Consider the following 16,658-nt stretch of genomic DNA (forward strand, 5'->3'; position numbering starts at 1 on the left):
AACACTTGCTAGCAAACTTGACTCTGAGGCTAATTATAGTCGAGTGTAAAAGCTTGCAAAAATGTACAGAGCTAGTGTTTTATTTGAATGTGGTGGTGGCGTGGAAGAAGAGGTGATGCAATCGTGACTTCAAACACACATTTATATACTCAAGCACAAGGTATCCACGGCCCCTACGTAATGTAATAATAGAAAAGTGCTGACAATTCATTGAGTTTGGCATGGAGTTCAAATGTTATTGCCAAGCCTACATGATCATGATACTATATTCGATGATATGCACTACCTAGGTAGCTTAATATACGGTGAAGTTGCTATGTCATTCTATACGCATACAAACTGCCATCTACCGGCCGGAGGTAGCTCTGTAATCCAGGCGCTAACCTGTCTTAGGCCGCTGCACCTGAGTGATTTACATGAGCGCAATTGACCCCTAGGCCAAAAGAAACAACCGGAACATCCAATTGTCGCCGAAGCGGTATTGTTGAGGCTACGAAGGAGGACAACTAGTGAGAAGAACTAGCATGGAGGGGAAAATCGGGAAGAAGATGCATACTATGAATCTATGGAAAAACAGGCTGTATATGAAGCCTGTACTAACAAAGGAATGGCAAACTGACATATCAAACCGACAAAGCAAAAGCTCAGTCTGCACAAAGGGACAAAGGCATAAAGACATACCATGCATGTCAACACACCCCCCCCAGACTGAGCATCAAAAGCAAAAATCAATCTGGTTCGCATAGTAAAAATCATAGTAAAAATTGCAGTAAAAAGAATAGTCAGGTAGACCAACAGCTTGGTCTACAACAACGATGTCTCGCTTGGCATGCCAGTTTCGGTTTGGTTGCATGGCGGTAGGTTATTGTTGATTGGAGGATTCAGCCATCGTGGCTGATAAAAAGCGAATGTAGTTCTCAACGTGAGATTCTACAACAAAGCTTCTTTGTCAAAAGAGATAGTACTCCGGTGAGATACTCTCTTTTAAAGAAGTGAGAAATGCACCCCTTTTTAACAAAGAGTGTATGCAAATCAAAGTGAGATATACTATCCAGTAGTATTCTCAAAAAAAAGTGAGATATAGCCTTCAAAGCTATTCTCGAAAAAAAGTGAGAGATATACTTCAAATCTATTCTCCCAATAAAGCAAGATATAGCCTATTGATAGTGCTATTCTTGATAGTGAGGCTCCCCCGCGGGGAGATGCTCATACAGCAAAGCTTCTTTGTCAAGAATAAAGAGATAGTACTCCGGTAAGATACTCTCTTTGTCAAAAGTGATAAAGAAGTCAGAAATGCAATCACCATGCAAATCCAAGTGAGTGAGGCACCCCTCTTTAACAAAGGGTATATGCAACAAAGTGAGATATACTATCCAGTAGTATTCTCAAAGAAAAATGAGAGATATACTATCGTAGTATTCTCCAAAAGTGAGAGATATAGTACTAGACAGTTGTACTATTCTCAATGTGAACTGAGAGATATAGCACAAAGCAGATGTGCTATTCTCAACGTTCAAACCAGCAAGATATAGCCTGATGACGCCCTCGTTTTAACCCCTTTGCTTTATTTGCACGAGATTCTCCCCGCAGTGGAGCCTCGTTATCACTATCGAGAATAGCGCTGTCATCAGGCTATATCTTGCTGGTTTGAACGTTGAGAATAGCACATCTGCTTTGTGCTATATCTCTCAGTTCACATTGAGAATAGTACAACTGTCAGTAAGGGCTCATAACCTGTTGAGGCTACGGAGGACAACTAGTGAGAAGAACTAGCATGGAGGGGAAAATCGGGAAGAAAATGCACACTATGAATCTATGGAAAAACAGGCTGTACATGAAGCCTGTACTAACAAAGGAATGGCAAACTGACATATCAAACTGACAAAGCAAAAGCTCAGTCTGCACAAAGGGACAAAGGCATAAAGACATACCATGCATGTCAACAGGTATGTATATTAGGCCGTAATCTCCGCTAGGAACTCTGCATCAGGTGTTCTGATTGTTTAATTCCCGCCTGATAAAGCGAGAGTAAAAGATAGGCAAGGAAAGTGAGGAGAAGTGAGAGGAGAGTAAGCGTTGTAGATAACCTTGGAAGCATAAGGCCATCCATGGATGTTGTATTTCTATGGATGTTATGTGCATTCCATGTCTTTTTGGGAGTATTTTTGGGGGTATTTTTGGGGGTTTTCGGTGATGCTTTTGCTTGCTCTTGTCTGACAGTTCTTCTAGCTGCTCTTTGGGTAAATAACTGATAAACATCACGTGACTGGTACGTGATCTAATATCTCCCCCAGAGGTCTCTTTGTTTGTTTCCTTGGAAACTCTCCTCACTATGCTATGAGACTGGCTGTAAGGGATATGATTGGCTAGGGAAAGCGGGGCCCGTGCGTTTGCTTCCGAAAAAGGCAATCAACACAACGCAGCCCGACCTAAAAGTTGCTTTACAGACTTTTCTCAACCTCAACTTTCGAAGAATATGCCAATAATGGATCGTGAGATATCAGACTTGCTCCGACGTGTGGAGGAAGCTGAAAAGCGTGCGACTGAGGCCAACAAACACGCGGCTGAGGCCAACAAACGCGAGGCGGAGGCCCAGCGACAACTGACCGAAGAAAGGCTCCAGACTCGAAATACCACCCTTGCTGAGTTTCTTGATGCTTGCCATGTCCACTTATTTCTTGGCCTAGCCATACAAGAAGATCCGTACTCATCAACCAGAGGCGACCCGGCAAATGCAGAGAATAAGTATCGCCCAAATAAGATTCGGGAGTGGACGGGATTTCCGCAGGAGCAGGCCGCTATATGGGCGGATCTTATGGACGTCGATTTTGTCACCCAGCGCCATTTTGTGGCGCTACTTGTGCTGAAGGAATTTGGTAAAGATGTCCGAGAAAGAATGTTGAGTTCAGAGCTTGATCTCGGCTATTTTGAACGGTTCACGGTCGAGTCGCGTGTCACCAGTATCATCAGGCAGCTCTATGCAAGCCCGCAAATCCGACAAGTCTTTCACCTTAAGGGGGACGTGGCCTTCGAAAACCATGCGAATACATTAACGGCCGGTCAGTCAATGGCGGAAAAAATGGAATCCATGAGCTTGGAGCCGAAGCAACCGCGTCGCTCAGACCGATTGGTCGCGAGACAGTCCCAGCCAGATGCGACAAGCCAAGAGTCTGGGAAGCAAAAGCAACCTAGACCCCGAGCGGACCAGTTTTGTGTGTACAATGTGCACAACAGGAAACCCAAGGAAAGTCTTCCTGCCTTCATCGTCGAATACAAACCGCCACATAAGCTCACGCTCGCGCATATAATGGCCGGGCTCTCGGACATGGAGGTCGACCAGGTGGTTCGCTATCAGAAAGATGAGACGCCAGAAGACATTTGCCGGCGCGTTGTGGCTGCAGTCATCACACAGGCATTTTCCTACATGATCACTGCGGGGCTGGAGTTTGGATATGCGTGTACCGGCGAAGCATTCATATTTCTGCGTGTTCCACGCGATGATCCTTTCACCGTATACTACTATCTATCGGTGCCGAGAGAAGACGTTGGTGATACAACTGGATGGACTGGTAACCCAAGTGACGACAACAGATTACACTTGACAGCAGTCGGTCAAGTGTTGGCTTTCACCCTCCGAGCTTTGCAGACACCGCCGCGGGGTATTGAGTGGAGCAACTGGGCAACGGCCAGATTGGAAAAATGGAAAATGATACACGACGACCTTCTCGACGAAATATCCAACCTAGAAGTGCCCTCTTCAGAATACAAGCCCCCGCGGACCAGCACCAGTTTCGGCCGCTTGTCTCCTGTCAAGACTCGATCAAAGTCCACCGCTGCAACATTCGCATCCTGCACTCCGTTGGAGGCTCTGAGTTCGTCCGAGTCTGATGATTCTCCCGACGGACCCAACTCACACACCCCCAGTCGAGGGCCCCGGGGTCCCCGCACCGATTCCTCAGCCTTGCCCCCATCCTCAGCTGCAACAAAGTCACGAGGAGGACGAGGAGACTCTTCCTCAAAGGGCAAGTCTCGCCAGTATTGTACACAACAGTGCCTCTTAGGCTTGGTCACCGGAGGGAAATTGGATCAGAAATGCCCCAATGTGCTGGACCATGGGGTTGATCGACATCCAATCAGCCGGGCCACACTCATCCGTCTCTTGGATCGGCAATTCTTCGGGCATGACCCGGATCCTGACGTGGAGATGGGATGCGAATCCTTGCATATCCATGGCACACGTGGAGCCCTGTTTAAAGTGACTTTGTTGTCTCACGGGTATACTTTCGTTGGCAAAGGTGTGCCTATCGAGTTCATTGAACATGTCCAACATGAGGAGCGCATGTATTCGCGTCTCCGTCCACTACAGGGGGTGCACGTGCCTGTTGTACTGGGCGGCCTAGATCTCCGTTCGTCAATCTTTTACGACGGCATCGCGGAGATTGTGCACTTCATGTTGATGGGGTATGCGGGCAGGACACTGGCTATGATAACCCAAATCGAGCCAGATCGGCTAATTCATCTCGCGGAAGTCTCGCTACATGCTATTCACGAATTAGGCGTGCTCCACAGTGATCCAATTGCCGGCAACATGGTCTACAATGAGGATAGCGGTCGGGTGATGTTCATTGATTTTGAGCGAGCGCAGTTCGAGAGAAGACGGCATCCGCTGGGATCTCTGTCGCCAAATAAAAAGGGCAAGCAAGCGACTGACGCATGTGGAAAGAATGGAAAGGACCCTAACAAGCGCGATAACTTCGAGCTTGAAACTCGACGCATGAGACATGCCTTGCTATGGTAACTGGTACAATCGGCAGTACATATGTGCCGTATCTACGCGTCAACCTTGGAAGAAGAATTTGATTTTTGCCCAGCCGTGCTGGTGTGCATCTGACGGAATGGACACGATCCAGCTTGGAGAACCCGGGGGAACAACACTTACGCTTCTTTCCTTGATGAATCTACGAATCTTTCAGCGACTTACGTTCAAATGTTTGGATACCCCAATTCAGGTTTAATGCTTTTCTTGTCTTTCTTGTCTTTCTTGTCTTTCGTGTCTTTCGTGTCTTTCTTGTCATTTTGAATTTAGGTAGTCATAGGTTTACAAATAGTGCTCTGTATGTTGGCTTCCTAAATACTTTTAATTCCCGTATAACTAGCACAGTTAATACTCCGAGTGTCAACGCCAAGCTAATAAGATTATCTCCACTTTTTGATTCGGCTAGAACATATGCAGAAAACCATCCAGTGTCGATCATATTCGAGCGGGGCAGTTCGCGTGAAGCCGCGGTTCGTACTTTGATATATCGTGTACTAGTAGCATTGGTGCAATAGGTATTAATACATGTAGGTATTACTGCCTAAATCCATACATATACATATAGGTATTCGTCTCCTCAAAGCGAAACACAGAAAAAGGACGCACCAGACCGAAACCAGAATGAGCCGAAAGCTCGGAGCATGTGCGGAGCCTCGAACGTTTGAATAGGGGTACAATAGTACAAATAGTACAAATAGTACAATAGTATAGTTAGGAGTACAGTATGCGGAATACTAAGTACTGTGTACTCCGTGCAAACGTAGTTATATCAAGACTGATGCAGGTACATGCTACCTAAAAATTACCGTACATATATGTAATCGGTGCGGGAATGGCCGTTGTAGATCCTATTATGTTGTATGTACGGAGTATTGCTACGGAATAGGTAGCGGGGGGGTGCCCACACTTATATACCCAGAACCTCTCGCACTTTTTTCCTCTTCTCTCTTTTAGTTAATTTATCTTAATTTATCCCCATCATGGTTGACCTACCTGAATTCAAAGCTACGTCGCTTGACGAGATCCCTTCGCGTGTCTCCACGGCCCGCAAGGCGTTTTATGAGCACAAGACCCGCGACCTGGAGTTCCGCCTCGTCCAGCTGCGCAAGCTGTACTGGGCGTGAGTATTAACCTCTGTTGTCTTTCCGGTCAATTAACTAACACTCTTCCAGCATCAAAGATAATGAGGAGGCCATTATGGAGGCCTGCGCCCAGGACCTGAACAAACCTCGGTTCGAGACCAACCTCGGAGAGAGCGGATGGCTCCTGAATGACATTGTGTTCACTACGCGCAACCTGCGCAAATGGGCCAAGGACGAGAAAGCCTCCGATATCGACCTCGCCTTCAAGTTCATGAACCCTAAAATCAGAAAGGATCCCCTCGGTACTGTGCTGGTCATTGGGTACGTCTCCTCTCCTTCGCGATGCGCCTGAGAAAATCCCCCGAAGGCTAACAAGACTTTCTCTCCTCTAGTGCCTTTAACTTCCCCTTCCAGCTGACTCTCGGCCCCGCCATCGGTGCCATCGCCGCCGGAAACACAGTGGTGATCAAGCCTAGCGAAAATGCTCCCCGCAGCGCGGCTGTCATGCAAAAGATCATCGAGGCCAGTGTTGATCCCTCATGCTACACAATTATCCAGGGAGGTATCCCCGAGACACAGGCCTTACTCGCTGAGCGGTGGGACAAGATCTTCTTCACTGGCGGCGCCACCGTCGGACGCATCATCGCCAAGGCCGCTGCACAGGATATGACCCCTGTCGTGCTGGAGCTTGGCGGTATCAACCCAGCTATCGTGTCCAAGAACGCGAACCCGCGTCTTGTCGCCCGCCGTATGCTCTGGGGTAAGCTCCTGAACGCCGGCCAGGTCTGCACCTCGCAGAACTACCTGTTGGTCGACAAGTCGCTCGTTTCGGAGGTCGTACAGGAGTTCAAGAACGCGTACAAGGAGTTCTACCCCCAGGGTGCTAAGGGCTCGCCTGATTACGCGCGCATCGTCAACGAGACCTCCTTCGCCCGTCTCAAGTCCATGCTTGATAACACTAAGGGCAAGATCCTTATGGGTGGCACTATGGATGAGAAGGAGCTGTTCATCGAGCCGACCGTTGTCCAGGTCGACTCGGTTGATGACTCCCTGTGCTCGCAGGAGAGCTTCGGTCCCTTTATCCCCATCTTGCCTGTGGAGAACCTCGATGAGGCCATCAGCCTGGCCAACGGTGTGCAGAGCACGCCGCTGGGTCTCTACCCCTTCGGCAACAAGGCCGATGTCGAGAAGAGTAAGTTTCTTTTCTCCTGTCTTACGTCTGATACCCCCGTAAAGACAGCTATTCTAACCCTCTCTCCTAGTTGTGTCTTGCACCCGCTCCGGCGGCGTTTCCTGCAACGATGCCGCGCTGCACATCCCAACCCTGCCTTTCGGCGGTGTCGGCGAGAGTGGCTACGGTGCTTACCGCGGCCGCTCCAGCTTTGACGTCTGGGTGCACCGCCGCCCTATCACCTCCAGCCCAAGCTGGCTGGAGTCCATCCTGGCGATCCGCTACCCGCCGTACGCCGGCAAGATCAGCAAGTTCAATGCTGCCAGTGCTCTGCGCCCAGACTTTGACCGCAACGGCAAGAAGCTGAGCTGCGGCTGGCTGCGCTGCATCTTCACCTTGGGTGGAGGCAGTGCGAAGGCTGGAGCTGCTAGAGCTACTGCTCTTGCTGCCAGTAAGTGATCCTCTTAATTTCCTGCTCATTTTTTTCGCCATTTCTGTGAATATTTCCCGCATCTTGCACATATCTGTCTCGTGGGTGGCTTAATATGGTCTTGGGGGCTTCTCTCCTTCGGATGAAGAGGAGAACTAAGTTCCGAGGCCCTTATACCAACCCCGTCTGTGGCTCTTTTATGGTCCAGACGATGAAACGCATAATCCCTGCCTATCCAATATACCCCCAACCTCATGTACTGCCTTAATTCTGTTCTATCCCCTCCGAGGATGTCTATCTTTACCATTTCCTTACACTTTATCACCACTTTACCCCTTTCTGAGCATGTCATACCCCGGAATTGAGGAAAAAAGATATCATAATCTGCGAATATGAATGAATCTTATCTTTCATTCTATTGCGTTTTTACGTCTGCTTCAATCTGCAGCTCATACCTATCAAAACTTTTGGATATTACAGTCTAACCCGTAATAGTTGCCTACATCGTCCTGCAGGTCCTTGAACGCCGATCTTCGAAATTGTGAACGTGACCGCTTCCCCCTGAACTTGGATACCCTTTTTGATCGACGCTATTCCGTCCAAAGCAGTCGCTTAGAGTCAACCCCGCGGCTTCGGTGCTGATCACTCCTCGTCTTGGAGAAGTTGGACGCATGATTTTGGGATCTTTTCTAGTAAAATAATTCTGCCATGTAGGTGAGTATGTACTTTGGATTTAATTGTTCTTTTGGATAAGGTATGCTTTTGTTTCTGATATTTGAGCCATGTATATTTTCGATTCATCTATTCTTTTGGTTTTCTTGGTGTATTATTCCCTGTAGGCGATTGTGTAGTTCACTAGACATCACATATCCATAGATTGGCATTGGAGCCTCGGAGCTCCCATAATAAAATACCCATGGAAGGGAAGAGAGGGAGTCTTTGTACAAAAAGCAAACCTACAGCATTACACCAAAGTAAACCCCCTCGTTAGAAGAAATAGACAGATCCAACATCCATATCATCATTCATGCTGTCAAATGCAGTGGTTATCGAATGCGCTATCCCAGACAAATGCCTCGGTCCATCTGACCAAAAAAGGAAACTAAATCAAGTACATCGGGCTCTAGCAGCGCCGTTCCACGCCACGATTACTAACGCACAGGTACTTGACACCCTTGTATGGCTTGACGCTTTCGCCTAAGCCGCGACTGCGACGTTGGTCGATGTTGAGACTGTCCACTTTGATACCAGAGGGAAGCCAGCCTCGCACGGAGAAGGATACTGACGCCGAGTTGGGCATCAGGCTTGCATTGACCTGGGCTTTTGTTCGGCGCGTGGGACGGGATGTAGATGACGGAGCGAAGAATGCGGGGAGGTGGGTGTTGTACTGGGATTGTGATTGGGGAGGGGGTGTGGGGGTCTGAGGTATGGAGCGATTTGGGGATGGGGTGGTAGCTGCAATGCGGTCTTCTTCCGCGTCTTCTGGTTGTAAGGCAGCGGAGCGGGAGGTCTTTTTGGTTGACTTCTTCTTCTTCTTTTTGCGCTTGGAGGGGTCGGAGGATCGGGTCTTCTTTGATGTACTGCCGGTTGCATCGTTGTACGAGGTAGGCGCCTCGTAGTAGCCTTGCAGGAGGTTGGCATTGGCGTCTTCGTCGGCATCCCCGACGCTGTCTTCGAGGTCATCGTCTGCGGATGGATAGCCTGAGACGCTGCAACGCAGTGTGGCAGTTCCAGTCAATGTTCCGGCATCCTTGCCAGTGGGAATCCGCCACTCTAGTAGCCCGGTTGCGGGGAGGAATTGAGCGTCACCACGGCTGGCCTGCATGTCCGTGATATGGCGGACGGACTTTGAGATCGGTACACTAACGACAACCTCTTCAAGTGCCGGTCCGGAGCTTCCACTTCCGCCCCCACCTAGGAATGACGGCGTTGATGCGCCGGATCCGCTTCGGGTAGCTCCAGGTCGCGAGGATGAGCTTTGGCCCGGGAAATTTGTGTTCAAAGTCAGTCGAACCTCAAACTCGGATCCAGACGGCCCGAGTGATTTGCGGATATCCACTATAGCAGGCAGGAAAAGCTTTTCCATATGGCTTGGTGGCTCGTCCAGGTCGGGATCTATAGGAAGGAGATCCACTTCATATCCAGCCAAGATAAACCGCCCATCCGGGGGGATGAAGCTGAGCTCCCCCGGCCGTTCCTTCCATCGCGCCAGTCTGACACATGGGTGAAACACTGGTAGCTCGATCTTGCGGCCAAGCACATGCTGCCCACCGGGTGCTGATAACGATAGCAGTAGGTCCGGAACTCCCGATATCTTCGCAGTGAATGCAATGGTCCCAGATACTAATGCGGACAGCAGTCGTCCTGAAGGAGCCATAGTAACAGATAGAGATTCAATGATATCGACATATAGCTCATTGGAGGTATGTCGTACACCGGGTCGTCGCCAAGGAATGGCGGGTCCTTGTGATACACTGGCGGCGGCGAGAGATTGCTTGAGAGGATTGGTAGATCCTAGAGCTGGTGTAGATGTCCTAAACCCGCATGAACCCATTAATACCAGATAATATCTCTTGCAATGTCAATAGCTGCTCACCCAGGTACTCCGATTCCACCTAACAGCTTCCCCATCCACCCGGGAACCTCAACAACCTCCTGCAATGCATTGGGTTCGGTATTGCATACTGTTCCGCCATCACACATTTCATTAAGAAGCTGCGCAACAACATTGTAATTTGCCTGGACCTTAGATGAAAGCAGCGGTGCTCCAACAAAGTCCTCGAGTACATCGATTACGCGGTGCAGGAACTCGAGTGCTAGAAGGGGCTCCGTGTCGACTTCGCTTATTGCAAGAAACAACAGATTCGACTCAACCGTCGAGAATACCGTCACCGGCGGTGAAGCGCTAGGAATGTACAGCAAGGAAGGGCGTGGCTCGGCATGGGCAAGGTAGAGGGGCAGGATGGCGGAGGCCGAAGGCGGGCGGGATCGATATACATGTTCGATAAGAGGGGCGCTAGGGAGGACGGGTTAGTGTGGTCTTGCAAGGCGGGTGCGGAATATCCCACTTTTGCTCGTCATATACGTAGACGGCATCAATCTCGCCGCTCATGGTGACAGTTGTCTGATGATGAGATTACTCTGCTCGGCGTCGATCGCATAGCTCTCGTATTTTGCCGCGGATCCCCGCCTTCCGATAACTTTTTGGAGACAAACAGACATCAACGTATGTCTTGTTCTGAACAACATCGAATACCCTCTATACACATTCGTCTCCTCTGATAAGCGCGCCATGGATACCCAGCCGAAAAACGCCAAGCAGGCTCTGGCCGAGGACAAGTACGACGACTGTTTGTCCTGCAGAATAACTGGTATGCTTTATCTTTGGCCTGTGACCTGGGCTTGTATTTTACTAGCATTAGGTGTGCTGACATCCTGCAATAGGATCTGCTGCTTTTATTGGCCTCGGAGTCTACAGCTACTACACCGGAATGACCAATCTCCGGAAACAAGAGAAGGCCATCATGAAAGGTCCCACAAGATACAAGATGGGCTCGCGCAAGTTGGGGATTGCCTCGATCTCTGCGACATTAGTAGGAATGGGGCTGTGGCGGGCGTTTAACTGAGCATTGTATATTGAACACGTACTAGAGCATACGGGATGTGATGAAAGCGAGGGTCGCGCAAGCTGGTTGTTTCCAAGGTTGATAGCGAAGTGCAGGTTGGAAGCTTTGTAAGATATTGATTGTTATTTAGTCGCAAGCCAATGATAATTGCCACTCCGGGTATCGGGTATCACCACAGGCATAACCGTCTATATGCTATATCACAAGGGTAAGGGGGAAAGTAAGATAAAAGAAAGAGACAAGAAGACATGAAAGAAAGCCAAGGAAGAGAAGAACAAAACAAAACCATATGCAAAATGCCCCTCCCTTGTTATGCACCCGAAAAGCACCTTCATACCCGAAATCTCAACCAGCCACTGTGTGACAATCAGAAGGGAATGGTCGTCACTTCGTCATCATATAATGCTTTATCTAGGTGGCAGCCTAGGTAAAGCGGCCTCGTTTCCCACCTCCTCCTGACGCATCTCGTCCGTTGTTAAGACCTGACAGATCGAAGAAATCAGGGAAAGTGAATTTCCTCTTGGATCCAATACTGGCGGGAGACTCCCGTGGTGAAGGGCGCGCGTTTGATCGTGGGTGGTTGTTGTGACGATGGTGTGGTCGACTGTTCCGAGGCATCACTGAGACGCTCACAGGAGCGCCGTCCTGCATGGTTGCAGATGAGTTGTCTGACGACTGCACATCCATGTCGAGCTCTTGACACTGAGGGTACGTAGGACCAGCAGAGAATGTGAAGACAGCAGGTGTGGCAAAAGAAGGTGTTTCGTGGAGTTGCGTGGGAGGAGTGATCGATTCTGGCTTGGATGCGGGTACGGGCGCTGAAGTGGGGGGTTGACGAGCAATCGGTTCAGGTGTAGGTTTTTCTTTGCGAGCAGTAGCTGGAGTAGCACTTCGGTCACGCTTGTCGACCTCTGCATCTTCATCGCTACTTTGTGACCCAGTTCCGTCACATTTTTCAGTTGCCCATTGCCGAACCTTCCACCCCTCTCCGTCTCCGAGACCGAGGTTCTCACGGTCAAGGAAGTGAAGCAGATCCTCTATCGCTTCCTGGTATCCTAACGATCTTGCCTGGGCTTGTTCACATACTGCATTCTTGTACAGGTTTGTGACAGATAGAGCTGCCGCCTTGAATTGCTGGAGGAGTTGCTCCGGAGGTTGCGGGCGGGGTGTCGAGCTCGGAAGAGAGGTGTTGAGGGACCTCATAGAGTCCATGGCAGGAAACGATGTCAGGGCCCTGTTGGGCAATGGTTCTGAGGATGAAAGTGTTTGCGTTGATAGCTATGCCGTATGCCGTGCGCCGTGCGCCGTGCGTCGTTCGTCGGTGGCCAAATGGCGATAGCGAAGAGCTTGGAGGTGGTGCAAGAGGGAAGTTGGAATGGGAGAGACTGTAACAAGAAAGGAGGCCAGAGCCAGCACAGCTAGAATCGGAGATATGGAGGTAGTTGTTCACCCAGCTGTGCAACAATAAGCAAGATGTGTCAACGGAGGAACTTTCAATTTCAAGGTTGTTGCAGATGACCGCCCTGGCCCGGTAACGAGAAGCCCACTTTCCGACGGAATAACAATATTCCATACCGCAGGCCCTACCGAAAGGCGGTATCTTGATTTGCCATCGACGCGCTTTGAGTACGTTCAATAATCCTGGCCTAGAATTGTTCAATAGCATCATTATATGGGAACCCCATTGATGAGTTGCTTACAATTTTAGACTTACCTTGGACTATATTTGGACAATCGCCGTCACTTCCTCATCACTCCGACCCTAGCTGGTTCTTTCTTCCTGCACTACGCGATCCGACTAATCGCGAGCTTCCGATATTCTTTGTTGCACGCTCAAAGACGTGTTTAAACAGCCAGCGCACCTGCACTGTTCACCGGAGATAAATCATGGCTCCTGCCCTCGCGTCTGATTCGGTCTCGCAGGCTGATACTCCCATGACTGATACAAATGACGACACGGTCCCTTCGGTGCCCGTGGATAGTGCCGACGCGCAAATGGTATGTGAGATTGTTCCTACTTGTGTAGTTCAAACTTCTGGCGTGACATCCCATATGTCTCTGCCTTTTTTTTTTTTTTTTTTTTGTTCCAAGCTCATGCTAATATTCTTTCCCAATCTAGAGCCGCCAAGACACCCCAGATTACACGGTAAGACACCCTTGGTCTACAAAACTGTGTATTAGAGAAGGAAAGTTGCTAACTATCTGAATAGGACTCTGACACGAATCCCAACACCACTGAAAGCAGCGTTGCGGGCGACGCGGCGGCTGATGGACGTAGGCGCAGATCTGAGGCCAACCACCTCAGAAAAAGTATCCTAGGCAAGAAGCATGGCCGCCTCGATAATACGAAGGTATGGGTGATAAGATACTATTGCTGACGATCCATTTGCTGATACATAATGTTATGCAGGAGGATGACTCGATTCGCCGATTCCGATACCTTCTTGGTCTCACTGACCTGTTTCGCCACTTCATCGATACGAATCCAAACCCTCGGATCAAGGAGATTATGGCGGAAATTGACCGACAAAATGCAGAGGCGGATGAAAAGGCCCGCAAGGGCTCTAAGCGCTCCGGGGGTGCTGGTGGGGAGCGGCGCCGCAGGACCGAACAAGAAGAAGACGCAGAGCTGCTCCAAGATGAAAAGCAGGGCGGCAATAGCACCACCATCTTCCGAGAGTCACCAGCATTTATCCACGGTGAGCTGCGTGATTACCAGGTTGCAGGCTTGAACTGGCTCGTTTCGCTACATGAGAACGGTATCTCAGGTATCCTGGCCGATGAGATGGGTCTCGGTAAGACCCTGCAGACGATCTCGTTCCTAGGCTATCTACGCTACATCCGCGATATCAACGGGCCTCACTTGGTCGTCGTGCCGAAGTCAACCCTGGACAACTGGAAGCGAGAGTTCGCAAAGTGGACCCCTGACATCGACGTCCTGGTGCTCCAAGGCAACAAAGAAGAACGGCAGCAGTTGATTAATGAGCGCTTAGTCGAGGAGGAGTTTGATGTTTGCATCACCAGTTATGAAATGATCCTCCGCGAGAAGTCGCACCTGAAGAAGTTTGCCTGGGAATACATTATCATCGACGAGGCCCATCGGATCAAAAACGAAGAATCGTCATTGTCGCAGATTATCCGTCTTTTCAACTCCCGCAATCGGTTGTTGATTACTGGCACTCCGCTACAGAACAACTTGCATGAACTGTGGGCTTTGCTCAACTTCCTTCTCCCAGATGTCTTCGGCGATTCGGAGGCATTTGACCAATGGTTCTCAAATCAAGACTCAGACCAAGACGCCGTGGTGCAGCAACTCCACCGTGTTCTCCGCCCTTTCTTGCTTCGACGTGTGAAGAGTGATGTTGAGAAGAGTTTGCTGCCGAAGAAAGAACTAAACCTCTATGTCCCAATGTCTGAAATGCAACGGAGGTGGTACCAGAAAATTCTGGAGAAAGATATTGACGCTGTCAACGGCGCCGCTGGGAAGCGCGAGTCCAAAACCCGCTTGTTGAACATTGTCATGCAACTGCGGAAGTGTTGCAACCATCCCTACCTGTTCGAGGGGGCTGAACCAGGTCCTCCGTATACGACCGACGAACATCTTGTTTTCAATTCGGGAAAGATGGTCATTCTGGACAAACTTCTGAAGCGTATGCAAGCGGATGGTAGTCGTGTGCTCATCTTCTCTCAAATGAGTCGTGTACTGGATATTTTGGAAGACTACTGTTGTTTCCGAGACTACAACTACTGCCGTATCGATGGTACTACGGCACATGAGGATCGCATTGCTGCCATTGATGACTACAACAAACCCGGATCCGACAAATTCGTTTTCCTTCTTACCACCAGGGCGGGTGGCCTGGGTATCAACTTAACCTCGGCCGATATCGTCGTTCTCTTCGACAGTGACTGGAACCCGCAAGCTGATCTGCAGGCTATGGATCGAGCCCACCGCATTGGTCAAACCAAGCAGGTAAAAGTTTTCCGATTCATCACAGAGAAGGCCATTGAAGAGAAGGTTCTGGAGCGAGCAGCTCAGAAACTACGCCTGGATCAGCTTGTCATTCAACAAGGTCGCTCCGGACAACAAGCCAGTAAAGCGTCTTCGAAAGAAGACCTCCTTGGCATGATTCAGCACGGTGCTGCCGACGTCTTCACCAAGGGCGTGGATGCAACCGAAATGGCCGAAGATGAGGATATCGAGACTATCCTACGTAAAGGTGAAGAGCGAACTGCAGAGCTCAATAAGAAGTACGAGGCGCTCGGCATTGATGACTTGCAGAAGTTCTCCTCCGAGAGTGCATATGAATGGAACGGTAAAGATTTCACCGAGCGGAAGAAGGATATTGGCATCAGCTGGATCAACCCAGCCAAGCGTGAGCGCAAAGAGCAATTCTATTCCATTGACAAATACTACCGCCAAGCCTTGGCCACTGGCGGCCGAACCGCCGATACAAAGCCCAAGGTCCCACGTGCTCCTAAACAAATCACCGTCCACGACTGGCAATTCTTCCCTCCTGGTCTCCATGAGCTCCAAGAGAAGGAGACGGCCTATTTCCACAAGGAAATTGGCTACAAGGCTCAATTACCTGAAGGCCCCGAAGAGGAGCTCAGTGAGCGGGAGGCTGAGCGGGACCTTGAACAACAGGAGATTGACAACGCTGTCCCGCTTACTGAGGAGGAGCAAGCCGAGAAAGCTCGCATGTCAGAAGAAGGCTTCGGAACCTGGAACCGACGTGATTTCCAGCAATTTATCAATGGGTCTGCCAAGTTTGGCCGCACCGACTACAAGGGTATTGCCACTGAGGTGGACAGCAAGGAACCCGATGAGATTAAGGAATATGCCGAAGTCTTCTGGCGCCGCTATACCGAGATCCAGGACTATCCTAAGTACCTCCGAGTCATTGACCAGGGTGAGGAGAAGGTACGGAAGATAGATCACCAGCGGAAGATGCTTCGCAAGAAGTTGGAGATGTACCGCGTGCCGCTTCAGCAGCTCAAGATCAACTACACCGTGTCCACCACCAACAAAAAGGTTTACACCGAGGATGAGGACAGATTCTTGTTAATCATGCTGGACAAGTATGGCGTCGAGGGTGAGGATTTGTATGAGAACATCCGTGAAGAGATTCGTGATTCACCTCTGTTCCGATTCGATTTCTTCATGCTCAGTCGTACGCCGGTGGAAATTGGTCGCCGCTGCACTACTCTGCTGAACACCGTGGCCAAGGAATTCGAGCCCAGCGAAGGCAAAGGCCGCGGTCGTGACCGTGACGAGGAGGAAGAGATGGAAGAAGCGCCTCCTGCCAAGAAGAAGGCTAAGAACGGAGCTGCCGTAAGTTTCGTCTGATCGATTACTTTCTTACTTTGGATCTAACTTGATTTTCTTTTTACAGCCGGCCAAGCAAGCCAAGACCACCAAGGGTGGTAGCAAGACTGCCTCTGCCGCAAGCTCCCGAGCTCCTAGTACTGCAGCGACTAAGTCTAAGAGTCGCAAGAGGTAATGTGGATTGAAGGTCCACGAGTGTGTACG

At 49.8% G+C, this 16,658-nt stretch overlaps 6 protein-coding genes across 6 annotated transcripts; 4 read left to right on the plus strand and 2 right to left on the minus strand.

Annotated features, from left to right (window-relative positions):
• Positions 1 to 2,485: 2,485 nt before the first annotated feature.
• Positions 2,486 to 4,798, plus strand: N7489_011558 (uncharacterized protein; the record flags this gene model as incomplete). The annotated part of the gene is made up of 1 exon (XM_056717307.1): positions 2,486 to 4,798. One exon carries the CDS (start codon positions 2,486 to 2,488, stop codon positions 4,796 to 4,798), a length of 2,313 nt encoding a protein of 770 aa, XP_056564929.1.
• A 998-nt stretch (positions 4,799 to 5,796) lies between these two features.
• N7489_011559 (hexadecenal dehydrogenase) lies at positions 5,797 to 8,044 on the plus strand (the record flags this gene model as incomplete). Its single annotated transcript, XM_056717308.1, has 5 exons — positions 5,797 to 5,936; positions 5,989 to 6,219; positions 6,291 to 7,090; positions 7,161 to 7,520; positions 7,995 to 8,044. The coding sequence occupies 5 exons, from the start codon at positions 5,797 to 5,799 to the stop codon at positions 8,042 to 8,044; spliced, it is 1,581 nt and encodes a 526-aa protein (XP_056564930.1).
• A 578-nt stretch (positions 8,045 to 8,622) lies between these two features.
• N7489_011560 (putative AP-3 adaptor complex subunit mu) lies at positions 8,623 to 10,611 on the minus strand (the record flags this gene model as incomplete). Its single annotated transcript, XM_056717309.1, has 3 exons — positions 8,623 to 10,033; positions 10,096 to 10,515; positions 10,568 to 10,611. 3 exons carry the CDS (start codon positions 10,609 to 10,611, stop codon positions 8,623 to 8,625), a joined length of 1,875 nt encoding a protein of 624 aa, XP_056564931.1.
• Positions 10,612 to 10,791: 180 nt separating this feature from the next.
• N7489_011561 (uncharacterized protein) lies at positions 10,792 to 11,125 on the plus strand (the record flags this gene model as incomplete). Its single annotated transcript, XM_056717310.1, has 2 exons — positions 10,792 to 10,870; positions 10,944 to 11,125. 2 exons carry the CDS (start codon positions 10,792 to 10,794, stop codon positions 11,123 to 11,125), a joined length of 261 nt encoding a protein of 86 aa, XP_056564932.1.
• A 423-nt stretch (positions 11,126 to 11,548) lies between these two features.
• N7489_011562 (uncharacterized protein) lies at positions 11,549 to 12,337 on the minus strand (the record flags this gene model as incomplete). The annotated part of the gene is made up of 1 exon (XM_056717311.1): positions 11,549 to 12,337. One exon carries the CDS (start codon positions 12,335 to 12,337, stop codon positions 11,549 to 11,551), a length of 789 nt encoding a protein of 262 aa, XP_056564933.1.
• A 675-nt stretch (positions 12,338 to 13,012) lies between these two features.
• Positions 13,013 to 16,629, plus strand: N7489_011563 (uncharacterized protein; the record flags this gene model as incomplete). Its single annotated transcript, XM_056717312.1, has 5 exons — positions 13,013 to 13,123; positions 13,245 to 13,271; positions 13,336 to 13,476; positions 13,536 to 16,460; positions 16,522 to 16,629. 5 exons carry the CDS (start codon positions 13,013 to 13,015, stop codon positions 16,627 to 16,629), a joined length of 3,312 nt encoding a protein of 1,103 aa, XP_056564934.1.
• Positions 16,630 to 16,658: the final 29 nt, after the last annotated feature.

This window comes from Penicillium chrysogenum (assembly GCF_028827035.1).
Source record: "Penicillium chrysogenum strain IBT 35668 chromosome Unknown utg000005l_segment0_segment0, whole genome shotgun sequence".
Classification (NCBI taxonomy): Eukaryota; Fungi; Ascomycota; class Eurotiomycetes; order Eurotiales; family Aspergillaceae; genus Penicillium; species Penicillium chrysogenum.